At 38.4% G+C, this 27,806-nt stretch overlaps 1 protein-coding gene across 1 annotated transcript; it reads left to right on the top strand.

The window, feature by feature from the left end:
• The first annotated feature begins 136 nt into the window (after positions 1-136).
• Positions 137-26,033, top strand: slc6a3 (solute carrier family 6 member 3). Its single transcript, XM_028470411.1, has 16 exons — positions 137-443; positions 1,017-1,138; positions 2,890-3,100; positions 4,980-5,111; positions 6,528-6,744; positions 7,395-7,533; positions 7,722-7,856; positions 9,767-9,870; positions 10,394-10,518; positions 11,958-12,070; positions 12,236-12,364; positions 13,074-13,173; positions 14,908-15,008; positions 21,753-21,920; positions 22,016-22,087; positions 25,167-26,033. Exons 2-16 carry the CDS (start codon positions 1,082-1,084, stop codon positions 25,188-25,190), a joined length of 1,827 nt encoding a protein of 608 aa, XP_028326212.1. The 5' UTR covers positions 137-443; positions 1,017-1,081; the 3' UTR covers positions 25,191-26,033.
• Positions 26,034-27,806: the final 1,773 nt, after the last annotated feature.

The raw sequence follows: 27,806 nt of genomic DNA on the forward strand, positions 1-27,806 counted from the left end.
GTAATGTTATAACATTGGATGAGGGAGGAGAAGAAGAAGGAGGAGGAGGCGCAGATGAAGGGCGGTAGGAGAGAAACAGTGGTGGGGGAGTGCTGATGATTGTCCCTCATATTTCAAGAGTAGTCCCATACACAGACAGATCACCACTCTGGTCTCAGACTGTCTGTCACTGGCTAAGGAGAGTGGGAGTGGGAGGGCTTTCTCCAAATCATTGGAGGGTGTCTGTTCCCTTCATCTTTCTCCTTCTTTCTCACTGTGACTCCATCAATCCATTCTTCTCACTGCTTTTGGCTCACTACTTTGTTTTTTTCCCCCTAAACTGGGTCCATTTATAACCTGAGTGAATATGGTTTACATTAGTTTCCAGCACACCGACGAAGAGAATCACTGGATTTAAATCATACAAGTGAGAAGTGGAGGATATTCACACACTTTTTCCTAAGGTAAGTATTAAAAACTCATTTTCAGTATCCACGTTGACCGTTGTCTTACTTTTTCCATTCAGACACAAGCAAGCATTTTTTTAGTGACTAAATGATTAAAAAAAATCTGTTAAAAACACAGTTGTTGCAAGAAAATATTGATTTCTGGGCCCGTCGTTAAGTTTGATATTTTTTTTTTGTTACATCTGATGTGCGAGTGTTTTGACTAGCTGTGGAGACGATGGTGTGTGAGGAAAATGGCGATCAACAAGTGTGCGAGGTTACAAACATACAGCAGTGGAGATGCTCCTTTCTTTTTTTAACTGACTCTTTTTAAGTAGCTGGCTTTTGTTTTATATTATGGTTTGTGAAATTTGAGGAAAGGAAGGTTTTTTTTTTTTTTTAAAGATAAAGTTAAACTAAAAGTTGAATTTTTCAGGCTTTTTACAATGTATTTTCTCGTCGAGTTCTCTTATACTCATCTATCTTTGCTGTAGTAACTCTGTTTTGCATCAGGGGGGATAACCTGTTTCCCTTATTGTTCTCTGGCTTGCACTTGTCAGCCTTTTCCTGTAATCTGTCCCCTTTCGACAGCGACTCATTTCCCTCTCAAAGCCTGTCGACCGATTCCTGCTGACAGAGAGAGGTCTACAGTCGTGATGTCCTCAGTCGTTGCCCCGGAGAAAACTGCCTCCAACACAATGGGTCCCAAGGAGGTCAGTAAGACACCTGTGACACATGCAGTGCAGTATCAATGACATGCAGGTAATTAAAAAATAGCTCATTGGATGACAGGAAGGTGCAAGGTGTCTCTAAATACATCTCATAAGAATGCAGAGTTATTTTTTGGAAGGCGCTATGCTTAGGAAACCCATCCATTTCCTCATTCTGACTTTTGGAAACACATACTGTACTTTCCTTAGGGGATAGACTCCAACACCAATCATTTTATGTATTTATCTTTTAATCTATGCAGTAATTTTTCACCGTACGTCATTGCTTTAAACTTATGAAAAAGGACAGAGCTTATCATAATTGCATTACTGGTGCAAGACAAGGAAGAAGAAGTTTGATGTTTAGCAAAGTTTCAATTACCCATGTTCAATTACAATTCAATTATGATTACAGTGATCAGCCTTTTTTCCAATTACATATAAATTACAATTATTTTTTATCCGCAGGAAGTCTATCATAATTACGTTCTCAAAGTTCAATTACAATTAATCACAATTACTGAGCCTGAAATAAATAACCTAATAAAAGTTAACCTTCTTCTTGTGTTAGCTTCTCTAAATAATAATAATAATAATAATATAAACAATAATAATGGCTTGAATTTATATAGCGCTTTTTTCGAGGGGACTCAAAGTGCGTACAGAAACCATTATTCATTCACAGAAGTCACTTACACAGTCATACCGGTGGTGGTAAGCTACAATGTAGCCACATACTGACAGAGGCGTGGCTGCCATTTTCCCCCTATGGCCCTTCTGACCACCACCAACATTCATGCACAATTCATACCCATGCATACGAGGCAATGTGGGTAAAGTGCCTTGCCCAAAGACACAACGACAATGACTTAGGTAGAGCGAGATTCGAACTCCCAAATCTTCGGTTACTGGACAACCCACTCTACCCCTGATCCACATCATCTCTTATGATAACGGCTCCTAAATCAGCTGTAAAATACGTTAAAAACAAATATCTATTATTTAACTTCTTTAGGCTTCCTCATCATTTTTGGTGTGGGCATCTGAGCCTTTTTTGTTTCAGAATATGCCTCGATTTAATTTATTTTTTAATGGTAAAATGTGGGAAAGTTTGATATAAAACATATTTCAATAACTGTTAACTAAATGTGCACATAACTGTACATAAAATTGCAACATGGTTCCCCAGTTTTGCATTCAGTTATAAGTGACAATTACTAAAGATTTTTCATGGCAATTTCAATTAGGAAGTCAATTATCTAAACTCAATTACAATTTAATTCCGATTACAACAGCAACACATTTTTTCAATTACGATTTCAATTCTAGTTACGTCATAATTGTAATGAATTACCAATTATGCGTGTACAACTATAATTGACCCCAACCTTGACATTTAGTTTCACTATAGTGTTAAGTCTATGATTTTTCCAGATTAATTTTTTAATTATTTTTTTTAATCTTATTATAGTGATTTTAATGTAAAACCTAATCTCTGATGTAGCTACTTTATCTTTTATGTAATTTAGTCAACACTGGTAATTAATGGTACCAAGACATTGCGTTTCCCTGGTAAATACCACTCTTAAGGCCACCAGTAAAGAGATTTTTCCAGATTTAAATTATCTAATGAATGTAAAATGGAGAAAAATTTATTTTTTCAGTGAAATAATCGGAATAAAAAACATCTTTTTCCCTTATTATCATTTACCACCTCTTTCCTATACTGTATTTTGTGAAACGTGATTCCTCAGGTTGAGCTGATCCTCGTCAAAGAGCAGAATGGGGTTCAGTTCACATCCTCCACCCTTGTGGCTTCTGCTTGCAACGAGACAGCTGCCAGTGTGAGCGATGAGAGGGAGACCTGGGGCAAGAAGATCGACTTCCTCCTGTCGGTGATAGGATTCGCTGTTGACCTGGCCAACGTCTGGAGGTTTCCTTACCTTTGCTACAAAAATGGAGGAGGTCAGTGTAATAACAGAGGAAACGTACAAGTTCTAAAAGAGCAGGACTTCTTTCCTTTAGCTCTACTGGCACACACATAAAATTTACACATCTACTGTATGCAGGTGTGGGTGTGGATGCCTTGATTTGGTTTTTTTTTTTGTGTTTTTTTCTTTTCAACCCTTCGCCTCGATCAAAATAAGGGAAAGCCACCACAGCTGCTCTGAATAGATTAGCTCTAACAATCAGTGTCACTAATTATGGCTGTTTAACATAGCACTCTCATTATGTTTAAAAGCTGTCACTGATGTAGCTGGAAATAAAACAATGCTGTCGCCATGGTCAAGGCAAAGACTCAACTCCATCATTCCGAGAATGATCAAAGTTCTTGTTTTGATATGTTCAAGTTTATATTTGTTGTCGACAACATTTTTTAGGTTGTTTATAATAAATCAAACATGGGTTACAGGTCAGAACTGGCTTGGAGAATCAGTAATGAAAGCTTTGTATAAATATAATATCATCCATTCATTTACCAAGTCACTTGCTCTTTCAGGGTTGAATAAATAATATCAATGTCCCCATTATCAATGATGCCAAATGGGCACTCCCGTTTTTTTCACAAAATGAAGATAAATGCAAAGCCTAGATCGGATCAGGATGAAACTTTGTGGGTTAGTTGGGGAAAAAAACTGACATAAGTAGAATTTCATAAAAATCAGTCAATTACTAACCAAGATATTACACTTTTTCAACTTATAACACCACACACAAAACAGTCTTAACTGTATTCTATACTTTCACTTTCTCAAATATAAATCTAGTTGAAATAAAATGGCGTATAAAAGTATCTGAACTGGTGCATATTGTCACTTTGTGCACTAATCTTGGCAACAACGAAACGTTATCAAAAGCTAATTCTAGAAAGAAAAAAAAGAGTCTCTGGAGACGCCATAAATTTGTGTTAATAAAATGTGGTCACAACCCAAAAAAGTTCGGAACCACTGTCGTGATGTCACATAGAATTTATTGAACCTTGTCTCTGAATTTGACCAATCCTGTTGAAGAAAAATGCGTATTTAATTGAAAAAATAATTAAAAGAATAATTAAAAAAAAAGAATAATAATCTGTAACCATGGTTACTCTTACATCAGCTAATCTGTGTAATTTGTGGCAATGCATGGAGGCTCCTGACTGCAGGTGGATTTATATTTAATTTTTAATACTTTACCCCCATGGCAATTTGTGGGGGTACCCGTACCCCACTTTGGGAACCTAGGGTGTAAGGTATATCTTTAAAAAACATGTTTGGTCAAAATCAGTTGAAACATAATCCTATGAACCACCAAATAAATGCTGGTTGAAATATGAATTGGGATATTCAAATCAATAATATCATCATGGCCAAGATTCTCTTATTTATTAATGGGATTCTCTCGGTAAAGTACAATTCAATTCAACTTTATTCAGATTGTGCCAATGACATAAATAGTCATCTTGTAGCGCTTGTCAAAATATTATAAAATTCTTTAAAAAAAAAACCCCAACAATTCCACATGAACATGCATCAGCTACAGTGGTGAGAAAAAAACTTCCTTTTATCGGGAAGAAATCTCCAACAGGACCAGGCTTAGAGGTGGATCAGAGCAATCTGCTTTGACTGGTTGGGGTTAGTGAACAGAAAGAGCAGATCAGAACAGGATAGAGAGGTAGAACATCAGCGTCCCAGACTAGTTGAGCCGTGGACTATCTGTCTAGACATATAAAAACAACTAAATACTTGCACTAAATCTTTGACATCTAGGCATTAAAACATTTGCAAAATATTTGTATTTCCATTATCCCCATGCGTGTCATTACTGTATATGCATCTGATCGTATGTGTTTTTGTGTGTCTAGGAGCATTCCTGGTGCCGTATCTGTTCTTCATGGTGATAGCAGGCATGCCTCTCTTCTATATGGAACTGGCTCTAGGACAGTATAACAGAGAGGGGGCTGCAGGTGTCTGGAAGATATGTCCTATATTTAAAGGTAAACCGGTCACCAAATACTAAAACTAAGACAGTTTAATAAGCGTACATGTAGTCCACAATGGCATCTGTAATTTGTGTGACAAAGTCGCCCCCTTTTCTCCTCTTTATGATAATCTGCCCACATCGCTGTCCGTTCTGACATGCTCATGTCTCGGCCCACATGCCTGCCTGTCCACATGCCGGTCTCTTTTGTCTACTTGTCTCGGCATCGAGCAGTGACAGGCGTTGTTTATCCTCCGTGGGACATCAGGTCGTGCTGGCACTCAAATGGAAAGCAAATGAAAATTGGGCTTTTAGACTTTTCCAAGTCCCTTCTGTCAAACTCGTGCGGTCAGTTAGTGCTTAGTGCTTTGCAACACGTCATTAGGCAAAGCATTGAGGTGAATGGACTTGAAGACAAGACAGACTAATAGGGAAACAAACTAAATGTCAAGTTTTCTAACAATGTCACTATTTTCTTGAGTTTTTGCTTCTTTGTTCTGCTCCTTACACACCTTTTGTCTTAGTTAAACATATTCTAATCATTAAGTTGAGTTGCATTCATGGGGAACCTTTTAGACACTGTTAATACCAGCGGACCATCTCTTGCTTCACTGTGTAAACCCTTCGCTCAGCCGCGTGCCACATGATGTCCTTGCCTCTCTGAAGGTGACTTCTAGTGCGTACATTTCATTCCATGTCTCTGCATGCATACATGTCTCAAAGAGCATGTCCCTCTGTGTCAGTCAGTCAGGGACCACACTGAGTAGGCTGACACTGTAATCACACGCTTCACTTTCTTGCAATCTCTCAGCGGGGGAGAACAGTAATTATTCAAATCCACATTCACATGCCCGTATTGACAATAATTATTCTGATCAACAAGCTTGCTTCCTTGTAGGATCAATGCGTTCGAAGAAAAGGGCTGGGAAAGGGAAGATAGCCTGGCCACCCGTGGTGAAAATAAGAAACATCGCACCCAGGATAAATATCACATTTATGGTCCAAAGATATCGATGAGAAACGGTTGTGCTTGTGCTTCTTGGCAAAGGTTAACGTTTGAAGTTAGCTGAATGGACATTTTTTTAGAATCAAAAGGGCAGATGAGTTGATAAAAATGAAGGAAAAACACTTTATTGGATCAGTATAAGGGTATAAGGGACTTCACATCCCACAATGCAACAGAGTGTTTATGGTGGAGATGAAAACAAACTTTTGAGCTAAAAACAAAGACAACCAACCATTGACCCATTTAAAGTCATTGTTGAACCTTTGGATTGATGAAGCAGAGAGAACACACACAAATTCAACACTGAAAGATCTCGTTGTTTGGCAGATTCAAACCAAGAACCGTGTGAATGTGTTTTTTCACTATATTAGTAAAATCACCCCAGTGAAACATGTCTGACAATGGTGATTTTTGTTCTGCTCACAGGTGTCGGCTTTACGGTGATCCTCATTTCCCTTTATGTTGGTTTCTATTACAATGTCATCATCTCCTGGGCCCTGTTTTATCTGTTCTCCTCCTTCACTGATGAGTTGCCATGGGTCCACTGCAACAACACGTGGAACAGTCCAAACTGCTCCGACTGGGCTGACAACAGCTCCGTCAACGACATCTACAAGGTCACTCCAGCTCAGGAGTATTTTGAGTAAGCTGACTAGATAATCTCTATTAACTTAACGGGTACTGTATATTAGGAAATAAGAAGTTTTTCAATTCAATGATTTTGGTAGATTTTTTTTTTTTTTTTTTTTTTTTACAGATTCTTGAAATATGTACATCTTTTTCCCTCTATGCTAAGCTGACCAGGTGTGTCCTGTTTCAGTAAGTGTGGGGTTGTGCTGTTGTGACATGTGAGGTATACCATCTATGGTGGCTGAAATAGCACTAAGCTATTCACATACAAGCACCTGCAGACAATTTGACTGTGTCAGCTGATCATATTTCCTCCTTTCTGGTGAGCTTCCCCTGAAATTATCTGAATCAAAATGTCATCCCTGTTCAGTAATTTATTACCAGCCCTTCTGGTGACATTGATGTGTACTTAGGGCAATTTAACCTGCTATGTCCACAACAGTTCTTGTGCGTTTACAAGTTCAAATACATTTTTGAAAGGTTAATTTCACTAACATCATGACATGAGATTGCTATATTTTGCATTTTTGGTAAAAGGTTTGAGGAGCGTTATAATGCAACAATGATGTTTGCGTTGGACAAACGTTTCACTCACCTTGCACGTCACAAGTGGTGCTGTTTTCTCTCCATAGTGTGTCTTACCTGGATGTTTCCTGTCCCTAGCCGTGGTGTGCTGCACATCCAGGACAGTAATGGTATTGATGATCTGGGCCGACCACGCTGGCAGTTGACTTCTTGCCTAGCTGTGGTGATTGTTGTCCTCTACTTCAGTTTGTGGAAAGGTGTCAAAACCTCTGGCAAGGTAAATTATCAAGTAGATTTGATAATGTAAAGCAATGACCAAAAAAAAAAGAATTATCTATAAACTGACCCTATTGTTTTAATATATATATATATATAATCTCTCTTTTCCATTGTCTTTATAATTGTGTGGGTATTTTTTCTACTTGTGTAATAGTGTGTGTAACTATCTGTGTGCACCTCTTGCAGGTTGTATGGGTCACAGCCACCATGCCCTACGTGGTCTTGACTGTGCTGCTGCTCCGTGGAGTCACTTTGCCCGGAGCCATTGATGGCATTAAGGCTTACCTCTCAGTGGACTTTCTGAGGCTCTGTGATGCCAAGGTGAGCATCAGTAGGATGGGAAGAAAACAGGCTATGGGGGGGGCGTAGGGGGTGGTGGGTCACTGTGGGCAGCTCGGGGCAATTGCAAACAGTCCCTTTGATGAAATGCTGTGACATTTTATAATTTCTGTAGCAAATATGCAAAGACAGCAGATAGCTTATTCCTGTTTGTTGATAATATCATGTTATTATGACAAAAAAATGAAGCAAAGCATTAACTTGATTATAGGGGCACAGTGACCATGAGTCATTATTTTTTTAAATGTAAAGTGTAAAACTGAAAAAACTTGGAATTAATCATTTAGGACAGTTTTTTTCTTTCTCAGAACCAAAAGTCTTAGTAAATTGGTAAAAAAAAAATGTACATAATGATGTAGGTATACTCCATATCTGTAGCATAGGCTTGGTGAAATGACCAATGACCAATGACCATCTAAATCATAATAATTTGTACATTTGAAGCAAATCTTTGCAACTTGATCTTTAATGTATTTTTAAACTTGCAGAGAATGAGATTCCAAATTCAGCCAGTGAGAACGTCTGGTAAATCATGTAGGGATTTGCTTTGGCAGGGTTTGATTGCCTTTGCTTAGCATTTTTGGGAGGGATGGTCTTGACTTTTAGTTGCTTTGTTGGTTGGTTGGTTGGTTAGTTGGTTGGTCATACCATTTCAATTATCAATCAATCAATTTTTATTTAGATATCAGTATTCATTATTTATACATTACATTATCAGAAAAAGTGCTTTTTAATTGAAAAGCTTTGCACAATTACAACATTAGCAATAAAAGCTAGGTCCTACCAGACATAGCTAGCAATCTAAATAAATAAATACTTGACCTAAAGCCCATTGAGGGCTGGAAATAGGCACCAGCAGATCCCCGCGACCCTAAAAGAAGATGCAAGCAGTGAACTAGATATAAGGACTAGTCATGGAGCTTAAAAGATGTGGCTGCGTTTGGTACCATCATTGGCTACCAGCTGCCAGCCCCATATGTCCCCCAGCAGAGAGAGAGGTCACCCCGAAGAGAAGGTTACAGTCACCCCGCAACCGCAACCCTACTGGGTGACCATACTCAGGCCGCAACCATAGCAACAGGACCAAAGTCCATCTCCAGACAAACTAACCATTTGGTTGGTTGGTTAATTGCTTTTTAATTAGGTTGGTCAAATAGTAAGTTTAAGGGTGCTTTCACACATATAGTCTGGTGGACTCGTTGCAATTCAGGTGGTGAATCTGCAACATCGTTGCATTTTAATTTGGTCCGGTCCACTTTCACACATTCTATTTGCCAAGCGCACCAAACTTTCTGAACAACGTCACGCAGGCGTTTGTGTGGTTGATAGGCAGGTACGATTGAGGTGATTGGTTAGTTGGATTATATATTACATTTTTAAAATTTGATTTGGTTCTTTTGGTTGGTTATGTTTGTTTTTGGGTGTTTGTAAGACTGGTCCAAACTGAATACTTCAAATATCTACTCTTCCTGAGAAGACACAACTGTAATTAACATGTGACTTCCACCTCAATGTAAATTCATAAATATAAATGACATAATTGTTAATAAATTGTATGAAACTTGTGTGAAATGCACATTTTTTTTTCATATATTTACAATATTCTAACAGAGCTTTGAGGTAAGTAGCCACACAGAGCTTAAAGATTCACTTGTGATGAATGATATTTGAAGCAAGACGAAGGGAGAGTGTTGCATAGGTGCAATTGGAGAATTAGATTAGATAGATGCATGAAGCGGTAATTTGCAAAATTACCCCTGTATTCACAGGCGTCTTTCATCTACAGCTGTTGAATGAGTTTCCTGCAATTATCTCTAATAATGGCCTTTTTTCCTCTCCTGTGCCTTTTGTTTGCCGCTTCTCACAAGTATGCTTGTTCTGTCGCTCCCCAGGTTTGGATTGAGGCAGCAACACAGATTTGTTTCTCGCTGGGAGTAGGGTTTGGTGTGCTAATTGCCTTTTCCAGCTACAACAAATTCAGCAATAACTGCTACAGGTAAGATCATGCACACACACACACACACACACACACACACACACACGCACACACTTGATTAAGATGGGTGGGGACACAGTGGAGTCACTTCTGCATGTATCCACCCAACCTGAGCGGCTAAATTACATAAACCTTTGAAGCACCTGAAAAACCTTTCATTTCTGTAACACTGTGCTGTGAAAACGACAGCCATGATACAATTCAAAAGTGTTGCTCTCTTTGAAGATTTGACTGAGCCATCAGAAGGCTATGCACACTTTAGCTTTTTTACTGACACAACATAGTCAATCAGCATCCTTTTTCCCATACACTTATTTAAGACGGCTGTAAGTGGGACTGGTTTTGCCATTCCCAAAAAAGCCAGAATACAGAGGCAAAGTAAAATCACAATCTAACAAACAAAGCACAACAGTTGGGTATGAGAAAGCTAACTACATTATGGTTGTCAGGTGATTTATAGGTGATTGCCAACTGTGTTACTTACTTTTCTGTTTTTTCTCATTTCTTCTAATTATCTATTCAGAGATGCCATCATTACCAGCTCCATCAACTCTCTAACGAGCTTCTTCTCTGGCTTCGTGGTCTTCTCCTTCCTTGGGTATCTGTCACAGAAGCACAACGTGGCTCTAGACAAAGTTGCCAGAGATGGTATGGCATTACAAAGAACTTTATCATTTGTTTGAGCCCATTCACAAAATGTGAACTTAAAGGTCCAGTATTATGCAATTTTTCACCCATCTCCAATTATTCTAAGAACCCCAATAACAATAGTACAAGAGTTTTAGCCATCTGAAAAGCAGTGTTGTGCTAGTTTCTGAAAAAATGTAACTAGTTACCGTCACTGGTAACTCAGTTACTATTTTGATTACTTACACCAAAAAGTAATGCTAGAATTAAACTACTTACTTAGAATTAAATAATGTATTTTTATGTCATTTGTGTCCGTATACTGTAGCTTCATATCAGTGCTGTATCAGAAAATAATCCACTCTTGATCAACTCTGTGGTGGAGGAATAGTGGTTAAGGAAGCTGACTTGTAATCAGGAGGTCAGTAGTTTGAATCCAGCCTACCCCAAATGCTCCTTGCTTGCTTTGGATAAAAGCCTCTGATGAATGTTGTATTGTATTGTATTGTATTGTATTGTATCCAACCCTACAGTTTCTAATCATTTACATTCACAGTACTAAACTCTGCTCAGTCTTTACAAACACCAATCTGATTATTATATTTTTTACCTGAGACCAGCAGAAACTGAAAATATTACAAGGAATTCTGAAATAAATAACACAAAATAATTTACCAGAAACCACGCCTCTACTTTTCTACACGTGCCGATGCATGTATTTTTTAGAGGCAGATTGGTAAAATAATGTGCGTTTTTCCACTTTGAGAGGCTCGTCCTGCTCTCGCATTGACTCGCCCAGATTAGCACAAGCTATAGTAAACAGAGACACAACGAAATGCTTCTTCTTCTTCTGTTTTACTGTGGTTGGCACGACATCTCGCAAAAATATGTAGTGCCACTGTAAACAGGAAGTGTATTGTAGCTAGCCAAGTAATGGACAAATTCACCATATTGTATTGGAACCTGAGTTTATTTCTTTAAAGAATATTGTGTCAGAGTGCTAGTTACTCTCAAAAGTAACGGTGGCTCAGTAACAGCGTTATTTGTAACGTGTTATTTGTACCGCCCAAGACTGCTGAATAGTCACTTTCATTACTATTCAGAAAATAGTTCGTTTTTGGGGCTTCATGCATACTGTATGTGTGAGCAGGCGTGTCTGTAGACGCAGACTCCCATTGACTGAGGTTACCCCTGGTAGAGGTAAACACCAACATTTTATGAGTCATAAGGGGGCAAAAAATCAAACTCACCCGTTTAGGGCTTCCTAAAAAAAAAAAAAAAAAAAAGGGAGGGAGGAAACAGAACTCTTTCAACTTTGGCCCTCTGAATGTGGCTAAAGGAATCACTGTGGCAAAACCGTTATAATGTGATTTTTTCATAATACTGCCCCTTTAAGACCACATTGGAAATACAAAAGGTGGAGCATTTTGTTTACTTGTATCAACCTTTACTGACTCCAGGTGCAGGGTTGGTGTTTGTCATTTACCCAGAGGCCATTGCTACATTGCCAGGATCATCAGTGTGGGCTGTCATTTTTTTCATCATGTTGTTGACCCTTGGCATTGACAGTGCTGTAAGTAGGCCCCCACACACTTGTGCACGTTATGCTCCAATTAGGTATGTGTTTGGTGAAGGACATAATATCAAATATTATACATCTAAATGTTGAAATGTTTTATTCACGAAGAACAGCTTGATTTTTTGAAGCTGTCTTTGCCTTTTTCTATTTCCGTTGCAGATGGGTGGCATGGAGTCGGTAATCACAGGGCTCATTGATGAATTCAAATTCCTCCACAAGCACAGAGAGCTGTTCACCCTCTTCATTGTCGTATCAACGTTTCTCATATCCCTTTTCTGTGTCACAAATGTAAGCTCTAAAAACACAAAAAAATATGTGTGTGATGTGTGCTGGTTTGCTTGGAACTTTACAAGCCCTACACTTCCTGATGCTGTTTATTTACTGCACCAACATAATCTGTAAACATGCACGGATGCCACATTTAAAGAACAAAGTGTCTAGAGATACGTTAAACATAGCCATAGCCCCCGGGAATATGGGAACAACCAATGACGTTGCCGGACCTTTTACGGTCCTTTTCTACATAAGCGTAATGTGGCTGTGTTTTCACCTTGTCAAGATGACCGAGTGGTCTAAGGTGCCTGACTCAAGGATTCTTCCTTCTGCTGTCATAGGTTCGAATCCCACTTTTGACATATAGCATTTTGCATTTTAACATATTTAACATGGCAAATTCCACCTTTAAAAATACATATACGGGAAAAATAAACATTTTAGGATATTTCCTGGGTTAGGGTTAGGGCTAAAATAAAAGGGTTTGCGGGATAGCTAAAAATAAATATGAGCTAAAAAACAACTGACAGAACTTTAAGTCACGTGGTGCACCTATCACGTGACCTAAACTGGCCAATGAGGTGCATGCGTATGCATAGAGTGGCAGTCTATGGGTACGTTTAACGTATTCATAGCCACAGAAAAGCATGTAAGTGAATGTGTTAAAACCTATTGTAAGGCCAATATTATACATCTCTTACCTGCTTTCTTTTCTTCTCCTCAGGGAGGAATGTATGTGTTTACTTTGCTAGACTACTTTGCAGCGGGGACATCGATTCTCTTTGGAGTGCTTATTGAAGCCATCGGCATTGCGTGGTTCTATGGTGAGAAAGACACACCGGAGCAAGATGATGATTTTTTTTTTCATGGCTGGTAAAGCTGATGATTTATTAAGGACTTGATGAAAAATCTCTTGGCATAGATATTCTGTGCCTCGGTGTGACACAGCTCTTATTAGATGTAAGAATGGCACAGATAGAAGGCTTGTTCCCAATAATGGTTTTGGCCTCTTCAGTTCCCGGCAGGATTTTGATGCATACACAGGTAAAACATAACGAAGTCCTGTAGCTGTGAGGCTCATACAATGGAAAAGTGGGTATTTCTATCGCTGCCTTAGTCAACTGGCACTTTGTCCCTTTATTTCCATTCTGCAGAGGAAACAGCTATCAAATGAGATTGAAACTAAGAGCATGATGGGAAAGCCTCATTGACAACAAGGAATGTGTTCTGAAACTAGCTTGATAAAGCTCAGATTTTAGGCTTGACATGAATGAAATGTGTAGGTTTTCTTTTTTTGGAAGGATGTTTAGCTGTCGGTGGTACCTGAGTGTGTGTTGTTTAATGGGTTCATGTGTTAATTGCTCCCAACTCTAAAATGATTTGAGAAGCACAACTTTAATTCTGTTTTTTATTATATTTCTTTAACATGTTTACCTCCACCAAAGAGATAATATTATTCCCCAAATGTATTTATTTGTTTGTTTGTCTGTTAGCAGAATAACATCAAAAGTACTAGAAAGACCTTACGCCATGGAAGATTCCATTACATTTTCAACGAAATCCGGATCAGTATAAATTAGTTTTGGATCAGTTTCAAAAATCAAAAAAAAATCCCCGTCTCTCATTGTTGACGAAATTTTGAAAAGTTTATATGAGCTTGGCGAAGGTTTGCACTCTTATTACCTTTTCATCAGATTTGAGTAAGGTCTGTGCTTTATACCTCATTCACTAACACTTACAATGTGTTGCTTTGTTGTTCTCTTATGCTACTTTTTTATGCCTCCGTTAATATTTCTAGATATTTTTGACAATATCAAAATTATCATATCAGCCATAAAGTTTTCACTTTTACTCCCGATGACCCAATCTCCACTTGGGAAACACAAGCAGCCATTAATTATCATTAAATATGGGAACCAGTGAGAACTTCTGACACAAACTTGCGTTTTAAGTCTCCTGGCTCTGACATTGCAGAGGTGCATAGAAGACCTGAAACTAACCAAGCCCGAGGCAATAGAGTCAGCATATCAGACTGCTTTGGAGGGTCTTAACCTTGGCAAGTCAGATGAATCAAGCCTAAGGCTTCAGGGAGCCTTTTGTAGCTCTTTTTTCCCCATACTCATAATTGCTGACAGAAACCCCTGACCCTTGGCAATGGTGGTCTTTCGTTCTGCCGTCTACTGCATGAGTACATTTTGCTGCGTTGAATACCTGCTTGTCAGTTTGGATAGATGTGTCAGTGGTGAAAAACACCCTTAAGGCGGGAAGAAGGGTTAAATATCTATCACAAAGCAAGGTTTCAATTTTTAAAATATGACTGTCTCTATTTGATTATTTTGTTCTTATTCAATTATAGATCCATAATGTTTATTATTAGTATCATCATTATTATTGACATTTCATGTTGTATTTAGCCTTGCTGCTTACCTAAAGAGGAAAGGCCTGAACTGAACACAAATTAGAAGAAAGAGAATTCAAGACCGACATTACTCTGTACCGATCAGTGTGATCTTTAATCATATCCTAGGAGTATAACCGACTGTTTTTGTGCATGTTAGGTGTAGACCGTTTCAGTGACGACATTGAAGAGATGATTGGCCATCGACCAAGCAGATACTGGAGGCTGTGCTGGAAGTTTGTCAGCCCTTGCTTTCTTTTGGTAGGTTGTATCATCCTCCTTCAAAAGTACACAATTCTTTTTAAATCTAGGTCATAAGATCATGGTGTTTATAATTCAGGATGTGAAAAGAGTTATTCATTACTAACATGCAGAAAAACATTTTTTAATGAAGTGTAAATACAGCTGTTACAGTGAAGAAAATAAGTATTTGAACACCCTGCTATTTTGCAAGTTCTCCGACTTAGAAATCATGGAGGGGTCTGGAATTTTCATGGAAGGTGCATGTCCACTGTATGAGAGATAACCTAAAAAGAAAAATCCAGAAATCACAATCTATGATTTTTTAACAATTTATTCGTGTGATACAGCTGAAAATAAGTATTTGAACACCAACGTTAATATTTGGTAGAGTAGCCTTTGTTTGCAATTACAGAGGTCAAACGTTTCCTGTAGTTCTTCACCAGGTTTGCACAGACTGCAGGAGGGATTTTGGCCCACTCCTCCACACAGATCTTCTCTAGATCAGTCAGCTTTCTGGGCTGTCGCTGAGTAACACGGACTTTCAGCTCCCTCCAAAGATTTTCAATTGGATTTAGGTCTGGAGACTGGCTAGGCCACTCCAGAACCTTGATATGCTTCTTACGAAGCCACTCCTTGGTTTTCCTGGCTGTGTGCTTTGGGTCATTGTCATGTTGGAAGATCCAGCCACGACTCATCTTCAATGATCTGACTGAGGGAAGGAGGTTTTTGGCCAATATCTCACAATACATGGCTGCAGTCATCCTCTCCTTAATACAGTACAGTCGTCCTGTCCCATGAGCAGAAAAACACCCCCAAAGCATGATGCTACCACCCCCATGCTTCACAGTAGGGATGGTGTTCTTGGGATGGTACGCATCATTCTTCTGCACTGGCTTCGCAGACTGCAGCCTCAACATCAACTCCCTTGTCTGCCCAGGCACAAAAGTGGACATCTGCTAAAGGCAGGAGTATCACCAAGTCACAAACCCAGTTTCATGTAGAACTGGGTAATCGATTCGTCCCACTGCTGAATGACCTAGGATCTGGCTCTAATGAGGTCAACACACAACCTTCTGGAACTGCGAAGACTGAAAGTGCTTCAGGAAAACAAAAGCGACATGGTAGGCCAAAGCAACAACCTCACACACTGATAGTGGGAGACGTTTCTGTTAAAGATGCTCAGAAGATGTTTAGCAGCAACGTGAAAGTGATCTGCTTACCTAATGACACAGTATCAGACCTGGCTGACAAAATCTGGCATATCGTTGCAGATTACCCACATTTGAAAAATGTTGTGATTCATTTTGGGTTAAATGATTTAGCCAAGGAGGAGTCTGAGGTGTTAAAGCAGGATTTCACCCATCTGCTAAAAACTGTGAGCTGTATACAGCCTAAAGTGTTCATCAGTGGCCCGATACCTCCAGTCCGCAAAGGAGATCTGAAATTCTCAAGGATTTACTCTTTGAATAAATTTCTGTCTTCGGCTTGTGCTGCCCTTTCACTAAATTTTATAGAAAATTTTCCTATTTTTTGGGAACGTCGTCATCTTTTTAGAGCAGATGGACTGTGTCTAAACAAGGCTGGAGTAAAACTCTTCACATCCAACTTGTTTTACTTCACCAGTCACACTGCTATCAGTTCTGATAAAGACAGAGGACAACATGTACCATCGGAGAACAAAACAACAAGGAAAGAACATGGAGTCAATAAGCTTCCAGCAAGAAATAAAAATCGCCAAAATGAAGAGGTCAACCCAACCCCCGCATCTCAGGACCCACCTGCTTCACCCCAAAATTCACCTACTTCCACCTCATCCAGCTTCTCTCCTACCCCTGCCTTCTTGGATTTAACTGCCCAGATGAACGAGCTGGTTCTGGCTGGCACAAGACTAACACCCCACCCTTTACCCCACCATGGTCAATCTGCACCACCCATCCCTCCTCGACGATACCAGGCTCAGGATCACTCTTCTCCTCAGGCCAGCTGTGTTCAACTTAGAGCGACACAGGTCTGATGTGTGCTGGGTCCAGACTGCAATAGCTCTATTTTTAGGAACAACCAGAAAAAGTCAGGGCCCTATGGAGTTAATGCAGCTTCTTTAATTCCTGTGGTGACAGGTAACACAGGTAAAATTGTGAAATTAAAGAAAAGCAAAAAGCTTTATAGAGATAAAAATTTGACTCCTATAACATGTCATCCAAAAAGTCCACCAGTGTCTCCAGTAAAGTCTTTAAAATTAGCTCTTCTTAATGTTAGATCTCTTGTTAACAAGTCACTAATAATTAATGATTTTATTTTGACACATCACTTGGACTTTTTATTTCTTAATGAAACATGGTTGAATGATGGTATCAGTAATACTATTCTCAATGAAAGTGCGCCACAAGACTTTATTTATTTAAATAAGTGTCGTACTTGCAGGAAAGGTGGTGGAGTTGCTGCCATTTTTAAATCAATATTTCAGTGCAAAGAAATAACATTTGGTGATTTTATCTCCTTTGAATATATGTCATTCTTACTGAAGGGTGATTCAAGAGTTCTGTTTTTAGTCATTTATAGACCCTCAAAATATTCTGGAGAATTCATGGATGAGTTCGCTGAACTGCTGTCAGTTGTATGCACTGAATACAACTTTTTAATAATAACAGGTGACTTAAATATTCATGTAGACAATAACATGGACAATACTGCCAAAGAACTGTATGCTTTAATGGATACTTTTGGTCTTACACAACATGTGACTGGTCCGACACACACTCAAGGTCACACTTTGGATCTGGTTATCTCTAAAGGTGTTGATATCTCTGCTGTTGATGTAAGAGACTTAGCTCTATCTGATCATTTCTGTGTCTTTTTTGACCTAGAGACTGTAACATCTGTTCCCCCTAGTTATGTGTGTTTAAAGAAAAGGTACATAAATGAGAACACAAGAGCACAGTTTATGGAAGCCATAGCAATGACACCAACATTGAGTGCTGAGACAGTTGATGATCTTCTGGATGAGTATAATAGAAACGTCTGTAATGTCATAGATGTGGTGGCTCCAATCAAAACTAAGAGAAAACCAAACACACAGAAAACACCTTGGAGGAGGACTGAGATAATGCAGAATTTGAAATCTGACTGTAGAAGAGCTGAGCGTAAATGGAGATCAACAAAACTTCAAATTCATCTAGAACTGTACAAAATAAGTCTGCGAAAATTCAATGATGGCTTGTTCAAAGCAAGGCAGCAATACTTTTCTGAAATTATTGCCAAAAATGTCAACAACTCTCGCACGTTGTTTTCTGTAATTGAAAAGCTCACAACCCCCCCAGATCAGATAGCCCCTGAATTACTGTCAGCTGGAAAATGCAATGAATTTGCTGTATATTTCAATGAAAAAATACAATCAATAAGGTCAAACATCAGAACAAACCAGCAAAATCACAAAAAGCTTGAACAGCTTCAACCACTGAGGGATGAGTCAATTACAATGTTAGAGTTTATTACAGTGAACCCAAAAACAATAGAGGAGACTGTTCAGCAGCTGAATCCATCAACGTGTTGCCTTGACACAATACCCTCAAACTTCTTTAAAACTGTTGTAAAGTCAATTGTCACTGATTTGTGTCAGATAATTAACTGCTCATTCCAATCAGGCACCGTACCAAAATCCCTGAAAGTAGCTGCTGTGAAACCGCTGTTAAAAAAGAGAACACTGGATGCCTCTATACTGGCTAACTATAGACCAATCAGCAACCTTCCATTCATGGCCAAGATCATTGAGAAGGTGGTCTTCAACCAACTGAGTCAATTCTTAACATTCAACAAAATATTTGATAAATTTCAGTCAGGTTTTCGTTCTCATCACAGCACTGAAACTGCTCTTATCAAAGTGATCAATGACATAAGGTTGAACACTGATTCAGGAAAAGTATCTGTTCTCATTCTGTTGGATCTAAGTGCTGCATTTGACACTGTAGATCATACAATTTTGTTGCACAGATTGCAAACATGGGTTGGACTAAATGGAAAAGTAATGCAATGGTTTAAGTCATACTTGGAGGAGCGAAGCTATTTTGTAAGCATTGGAAACTTTGAATCTGACAGATTACCAATGTCCTGTGGGGTTCCTCAGGGATCTGTTCTTGGACCCCTTCTGTTTAACCTTTACATGCTTCCTTTAGGACAAATTTTACAGAACTGTAAGGTTGATTATCAGAGCTATGCAGATGACACACAACTATATCTATCACTGAACCCAGATGACCATGGTCCCATTGAGGTGTTGTGTGACTGTTTAGAAAAAGTAAACTGCTGGATGAGTGAAAACTTCCTTCAACTAAACCATGACAAGACGGAGGTGATTGTCTTTGGTAACAAGGAAAAGAGGACTGCTGTCAGCAATTATCTTGAGTCTCGATCTTTAAAAGCTAAAGACCAAGTCAAAAACCTTGGTGTTCTGATTGACTCAGATCTTACATTCAGCAGTCAGATCAAATCTATCACAAAAACAGCCTTCTACCACCTAAAGAACATCTCCAGAGTGAAAGGTTTAATGGCTCAGAAAGATCAGGAGAAACTGGTCCATGCTTTTATCTCCAGCAGACTGGACTATTGTAATGGTCTTCTGACAGGAATCCCCCAAAAGAGCATCAAACAGCTACAGCTGGTTCAGAACGCTGCAGCTAGGGTCTTAACCAGAACAAAGAGGTCAGAGCACATTACTCCAGTTTTAAAGTCTTTACACTGGCTCCCAGTCAGCCTCAGAATAGACTTTAAAGTTCTGCTGCTGGTGTATAAATCTGTGAATGAGTTTGGTCCAGAATACATCAGTGACATGTTAGTCAGGTATGAACCCAGCAGGTCTCTCAGATCTATGGACACAGATCAGATAGTGGAGCCCAGAGTTCACAGTAAACATGGTGATGCTGCTTTTAGTTGTTATGCTGCAAAGAAGTGGAACAAACTGCCAGCGGAGCTGAAGTCAGCATCCAATGTGAACATTTTTAAATCAAAGTTAAAGGCACTTTTTTTCTCTACTGCATATGATTGAGAGAGAGCTTTTTTGTCATGTTGTTGATGTAATGATGATTTTACTGATGATTTTAATTGATTTTACTGATGATTTTAATTGATTTTACTGATGATTTTAATTGATTTTACTGATGATTTTAATTGATTTTACTGATGATTTTAATTGTTCTTATTGATTTAAATGTTCTTATTGATTTAAATGTTCTTATTGATTTTAAACAATTGAATGTTTTATCATGTAAAGCACATTGAGTTGCCTTGAGTATGAAATGCGCTATATAAATAAATTTGCCTTGCCTTGCCTTGCCTTCTTCCTCCAAACACGCATAGTGGAATTATGACCAAAAAGGTCAATCTTGGTCTCATCTGACCACAAAACTTTCTCCCATGACTCCTCTGGATCATCCAAATGGTCATTGGCAAACTTAAGACGGGCCTTAACATGTGCTGGTTTAAGCAGGGGAACCTTCCGTGCCATGCATGATTTCAAACCATGACGTCTTAGTGTATTACCAACAGTGACCATGGAAACAGTGGTCCCAGCTCTTTTCAGGTCATTGACCATGTCCTGCCGTGTAGTCCTGGGCTGATTCCTCACCTTTCTTAGCATCATTGAGACCCCACGAGGTGATATCTTGCATGGGGCTCCACTCCGATTGAGATTGTCCGTCATGTTTAGCTTTTTCCATTTTCTAATGATTGCTCCAACAGTGGACCTTTTTTCACCAAGCTGCTTTGCAATTTCTCCGTAGCCCTTTCCAGCCTTGTGGAGTTGTACAATTTTGTCTCTGGTGTCTTTGGACAGCTCTTTGCTCTTAGCCATGCTGACTGTTTGGGTCTTACTGATTGTATGGGGTGGACAGGTGTCTTTATGCAGCTAACGACCTCACACAGGTGCATCTGATTCAGGATAATACAGTGGAGTGGAGGAGGACTTTTAAAGGCGGACTAACAGGTCTTTGACGGTCAGAATTCTAGCTGATAGACAGGTGTTCAAATACTTATTTTCAGCTGTATCACAAATAAATTGTTAAAAAATCATAGATTGTGATTTCTGGATTTTTCTTTTTAGGTTATCTCTCATACAGTGGACATGCACCTTCCATGAAAATTCCAGACCCCTCCATGATTTCTAAGTGGGAGAACTTGCAAAATAGCAGGGTGTTCAAATACTTATTTTCTTCACTGTACATATTAATGAATGTAGCATCATGATTTTCTTGTTATGAGCTATTTATTTGTTTTTATTTTTGTATATTTACTCAGCCCTTTAAAAAACAACATTTATGCAATGTGCACTCAATAAGGTTTATGTTAATGTGGGTTTGGAGCTCAAACATTCCAATAGGAGCAATGCCTTATTAAGACTCTTTACAAAAGACCTTTTAAAACTTTACTTGCAGTACATAAAGGCTGACATTACGCTGTCATTATTATGACATGACACCTGCCATTAGCATGAATAAGGTGTCATGACGGCTGTCTAACCCCTAACCCCTAACCCTAGCATCACTAGATCACGCCACTTAACCCAAAAAATGCCAACATAGCTCCAAAGGTGTCATAATTTAGTGAAGGATGCTTAATGACAGCCTTTATGACACCTTATTAAGGCTAATGACAGATATTGACACCATAATGTCAGTATAAAACTCCAAGTAAAGTCTTACCGATCAAGTCAACTAAAGATTTATTCCTAACTTCTGTTTTTTTTTTTTTTTTTTTTTTCAATGTTCCTCAAAGGTAATGGTCATCGTGAGCTTCGCCACATTCCACCCTCCCACTTACGGCACCTACACATTCCCCCCCTGGGCCACAACAGTTGGATGGTGTCTAGCCATGTCCTCAATGGCCATGGTGCCTCTTTATGCCATCTACAAACTTTGCTCCCTGCCTGGGAAGTTTTGTGATGTAAGTTGAAGATATTTCTGGCTGACTGATTGTTCCTTTTCTTGACAATGTTCTAGTTTGTGCAAAAGCTCTACTTGCTTATCTCCCATGAACAGAGATTGGCTTATGCCATCACCCCCGAGACAGACCACCACCTGGTAGACCAAGGAGAAGTGCGGCAGTTTACTGTGAGTATTGAAATGATTATAGTTTTGTACAGTGCCAAATATTTTTACACAACCACTTCTGAAAGGTAGTAATTGAAGTGAGAAAAATATAAAATAATAAATCATTTAAAATATAAATTGAAGTTAATATTTAGACTGAGAGAAGAATAAGATTTTAATATTAACCTTATTCATTTTTACTACTATATTGTATTAGATATCTTTGCTGATGTACAGTATAGGCAGTGTTGGGAAGGTTACTTTCAAAATGTAATCAGTTTCAGATTACATGCCCATACTCAATCTAAATACTGTAATCTGATTACTTGGATTACTTCCACATTAAATTAGATGTTTTTAGGTTGAGGAATGCAGCCGTCAATGAAAAAAATAAAGGACTATTGTAAATACATCCTCTATATCTTTTGATGATGACATCACACTTCACAGTAATAACGCACACTAATAATAATCATCTGTTTTAAATGTAACGTGTGAAGTCTACTCGTCTATTCAACAAACCATGTTACCACATCATAAAGGACTTGGTTTGTAAGGGAACATAGACAGTAGCCTAATACTAACAGTAGACAGTAGGCTATCTGTAAGTAAATGCACATTAATAAGTAAATAGAGATTAGATGTGTTACTAACTGACTATTATCCTTATCAACCACACTGACACTTCTTTATCCACTAGTGACTAGTTTGCTACATGACGTTTTTCTAGAACAGTCCAATTTAAACACAGAAATTATCTACAAGGTCAATACATTGTCTTTAAATATATTGTATGTATTTAATATTTATCTTAAAACATCTCCTGTATAACTAGTTATTAGTTTCAATACTAGTGAGATGTTCACACTGTGAGAGACGAGCAGCTGAACATCAAAGTATCTCCTCAATATTAATCAAAGGAAGGAAAACAAACCAATGAACTCAAGCATTTTCTTTTAGTTTAAAGCTTTGACATATTCGGACAATAAACAGTTCAACAGGCAGAAGCAATAATCTTGATTAATAAATAATGTGATCAACAACCACATTAAAATGAAAACTATACAAAGGAAAAACAGATAATAAATCAGTTATCAGAATTATAGTTCAACTCTCATTAATATCATGTTCAGGCATCACATTTTAATTAAACAGTGAAATGTAGAATGAGAGAAGTGTGGGATATGTTACTAAATACAAAATAAAGCTTTGACTACGTCATCATACAAACAGAGCAGCCATGGAATCATTAGCAGGTAGTAAACCATCACGTTAAAAACACCTGATTCCCATCCCAGAATTATTTACAGGAGCGCGAGAAATTTCATGTACTCACAGAACTGAAAGTAAAACTGAGCACGAGTGAGGAAAATAGGGAGAAGTCAGGCCACGCAACGTCTAAAGTGGGATTTTTAGAATTGTGTCTTGGCAGCTTGGAACACTGTAGAAAAGGCTAAAAATCAGTTGGATTAAAAAAGCGTTAAGCCAATAGTGAAGCAAAGCCTGAGGTAATTAAGTTCAAGGTCGTTTCTGTGGAAATTGCGGAAAAGAGCAGTAGTTAGCGTAGCGAGTAGCAGCAGTGAGCGCAGCGAGTAGCAGCCGTTAGCAGCCGTTAGCATAACAGTAGAAGCACCTGTAGCAATGATGCCAATGCAGGAGCACCGGCCTCCAACACACAGGACACGGGAGGAGTTTTTAGTTCTAAATTAGCGGTGATTTGAGCTGTCCTTGGTGATAAAACGTGGCAGATTTGACAGCTGTCACTCAGAATGAGAGACAGATGTGCTCCGTAATGGGCGATTGTCAATTCTTCTCCAACGCTGATTCATCATTCTCCCATCAAGCATTTGTCATGTGCACATGACGCCACTGGTCCGTTCAGTTAGCAAAGTCTCTTTGTGTCATTATGATGCATTTTAATTAATTTATTTATTATTTATTCCATGACATTTGTCTCTCTTACTGCCGGACAAAACATGGCAGGTGTTCCGGGTGATTTACAGATTAAGCACTGAGCATAACTGAATTGTCCCCACAGTCCAGAAGACATCTGAAGCAGGATTTTTAAACTAAATGAATGTCATTACCTGCAAGAATCTGATATCTTATCTGATTCTGAGAGATAGCAGCAGCTGCACAGAAGAACAGTCCAGCTGAAATTGGGACTGCGCTTCCCAGAGATCTTTACAGGATAGTGACGCCATTACGGAATGCCGGAGTGACATCATCTGTCGGCATTTAACACGTGGGACATGTAAACAAGCCGTTGGGCCCGAGAGGGAAGCTGTTGAAGGGAACTGAAGCGGTTTTAAGGCTTGGATGCGTGATTTGATGCTCGACTGAATGTTACCCAGGGTCCAGAGGAAGGGGCATCAGCTGGGACCTGAGTTGTCGGCCAGCTGTGAGCCGAGCACCGTGCACGTTTAGCTTGTGCACCCGGAGTTGGGGCTTGTACTGCAGCGAGGATGGTGGAAAAATGCTTCCTTTTCTCCACGGCTTTCCTGTGGAAATTTGTTGTGTTTGTTTGGGCGATGATTTTGCAAATACTTGGCTGGCGCGCGCTTCCTTTTTTCGGGGGAACACGGAGCATGCTTGTAGATGGCTACATCTGCTCGATTTGAGCTGCCATGAAGCCTTGTTGTGGCCTGGGATCTTCTGATGAGCAGCAAGGTAAGCTGAATGATGCAACTGATGATCTGAGCGATAATGCTTGCTGAGTAGGTATGAGGCAGCTGTCACGGTTTATCTAGTGCTTCCTGTATGCTTTGTCCAATGGGGAGCCAATCTGGGTCGTTGGTTGATTGGAGGTGTGGCTGCCTGAACTAACGCTATTCTCAATTTGAACTATTTTCAGTTGACTAGGGAACTACAGTAGAAAACGTGGCTACTTTACAAACTCCTAAACTTAGCATCATGCCTTTGTGATACAAAGACAATTTATGGCTGGATCTACAAGATGTTTAGAACGCTTCTCCACCTGAGAACCTTTAAAAACTCGGCGCCACTCTACTACGAACAGTTTTGTTTGATTTTTTTTTGCATTCAAGTTGGTTGTCTGTACACTAAATCATCTCTTCTTGATGTTTTTTTTTTCCCCCAGCTGCATCACTGGTTGGTAGTTTGAGACCTTCGTGTAGAAAGAAGAATGACAGAAAGAGGACAAGAAGGTTACAGAGATGATCCATGCACTCAGTGCACGACCTGAAGAGCTCCAAAGGACAGAACCATTTACAAATGACCAGAGTTAAAAGTGCCAACACATACACACACACGAACACACACGCACATGCACACAAACACGGAACACGTGGTGTCTTTTGGTTTTAGCAGTGGTTGTGTAAAGCTGTGCATTGGCTCTCTGATGGAACATAAATGAAATTCAACTAGTCAAGTTGTGTTCAGCGTTTTACGTTCTTTAGCCCTTGAACACACATTGTTACAGTTGGTATAATTATTTTGCTCCATTACGTTACATTAGGCAATGAACAGGAGGACACAACTGTAAAACTACTTTTACAAAATTTTTGCTTTATTTCAGTAAAACTACACACAGTGGCATTAGCCTTTATGTACTCTTCTCATTTTCTTCTAGATTTTATTGATTAGAAGTATTTTAACGTTTCCCTAGAATCAGGAACGTATTGCGCCAAACTGTAATTGCTCTGTCGTCATATCTGAAAGACTGTTAAGACGAAGACTTCTTCAGTATTTCTTACTCAATACTAATAATAATTACTGTTTTTGTCAAAAAATACAAAATGATTATTTTCCTTTAGAAAGTAACACGTTTTATTACTCAGTTGCATAAACTAACTGTTGGAGTTATAGATTATTTTCATTTCTGTTTTCATGCCTCACAAATTTTTGGGGCCATTTGTGCTTATCTGTATTCTAAAGCAGTGATTCTCAACTGGTGGGTTGGGACCCAAAAGTGGGTCGCGGACCTGTACTGGATGGGTCACGGACAGCTGGTCAAAAATAAATTAATACTTAATATCGCTCATGTTGGACTTGTCTTTTATTTTGAAATAAACTTTTCTTTTGACAGGCATGCTGTGAAATGTATGTTACACAGGAAAATATATAGATTTATGTTTTAAAAAAGATTATATACATGTGTTTTCGACAGCTATTTTAGAAAAAATTAATTTGGTTGGTTGAATTCTAAAAAAAACTGGGTCACGATTTAATGACGATGGTAAACTGTGGGTCCCAAGGTGAGACCAGTTGAGAACCACTGTTCTAAAGGTTGCAAAAAAAGTTACTATTATTCATACCAGCTACCTTCGTATCTAATATTTAATAAATGTAATGATTGCTGGTAGAAAATATGATCTACTATACAGCATATTTTAATCAACCAAAGAAAACAAGCTCCGAAGTCCAGATTTCTCTTTCTGAATAAAGAATATGTGTCAAAGAAATAATCTTTCTTCTAATCGATGACCATGTGATTGTTTTGTTTTGCAGTGTCATCGGCCAACAGTGCAATCAGTCAGCACAACAAGAGTTTGTTTTTGTTTTGTTTTTACATATTTCTAACACTTATGCTTTGTCCTCCAGAAAGAATAAAGCTTTTTATTTACGGTTTACATGATTTATTCAATAATTCAAGACTGTTTTTGAAAAAAAAAAAAAAGCTGCTTCTATTCAACGTGTAATGTAACAATTGATGTATTTTAAGAAATAAATGTACATGTGTGTCTAAGTAACTGGAAAGTAGATGACCTGATATTGTACTGTACTGTTTGAAATTTAAATATAAAATATAAACTCTATAGTAGCCTCAATGATCTTGATAAATATTGAATAGATAATCTATACAGATTTTACTATTTTATTTATTAACAAAGAAACTCGAATGAACTGTATAATATCTAATTTATGGAAGATTACTAATGTCCTATGTTGTATAGCTGTGCTGCTGTTCTGTGCCATGTGGCGATACTGACTGTATGATTCTGTTTTGTACTGTCTAATAAGTTTATTAAAGTCATAAAATTTAAAATGTGGTGGGTACAGATTACATTTTTTATCACATTATTTAGAGACTTTTTTTTCAATTCATCTAAATGAATAGCAAAGCAATATGACACGAGAAACAACGTTCTACCAATTTAAAAGGACTACGGTATGTAATTGAATCCATGAAAACAATAAATGAGCTTAAACAGCACATTTGTTTTATTATTGTTATTTTCATCACTGAGTGCAAAGATAGTATGCAATATGAATAAAGAACATTATGATTGCACAATCATGGTTTTCCACATTTTTTGTAAAGCTTCTAAAAACAGCACTAAGAACAGAACATTCCAGAGAAGTGGAAATTGATTATTGAGAAACTTGCCATGAAATAAAATGACCAACTGATGAGGTTGATCATTTTTTTTAGGGGGCGTCATTTTTCTGTAATTAATTAATCGCCCCAGCCTATACACACACACACACACACACACACACACACACACACACACACACACACACACACACACACACACACACACACACGTATACATATATATAAACTTCTGCTTTGCTGGGAAATCCTTTAAGAATTATAAAATCATAAGATAACATTAGAAATTACTTCTTAAAATATTAGCAATCAAAATGGAAAACAGAAATAGTCATCTCAAAGCACTATCAAAATTTACAATTCTTAAGAAAATTTCCTGGATCTCATTAATAGTTGCTATTTTGTATTTTAATACACTTTTTAGTAAAAACTGTAATTGCT

Source organism: Gouania willdenowi, chromosome 16 (assembly GCF_900634775.1).
Source record: "Gouania willdenowi chromosome 16, fGouWil2.1, whole genome shotgun sequence".
Classification (NCBI taxonomy): domain Eukaryota; kingdom Metazoa; phylum Chordata; class Actinopteri; order Blenniiformes; family Gobiesocidae; genus Gouania; species Gouania willdenowi.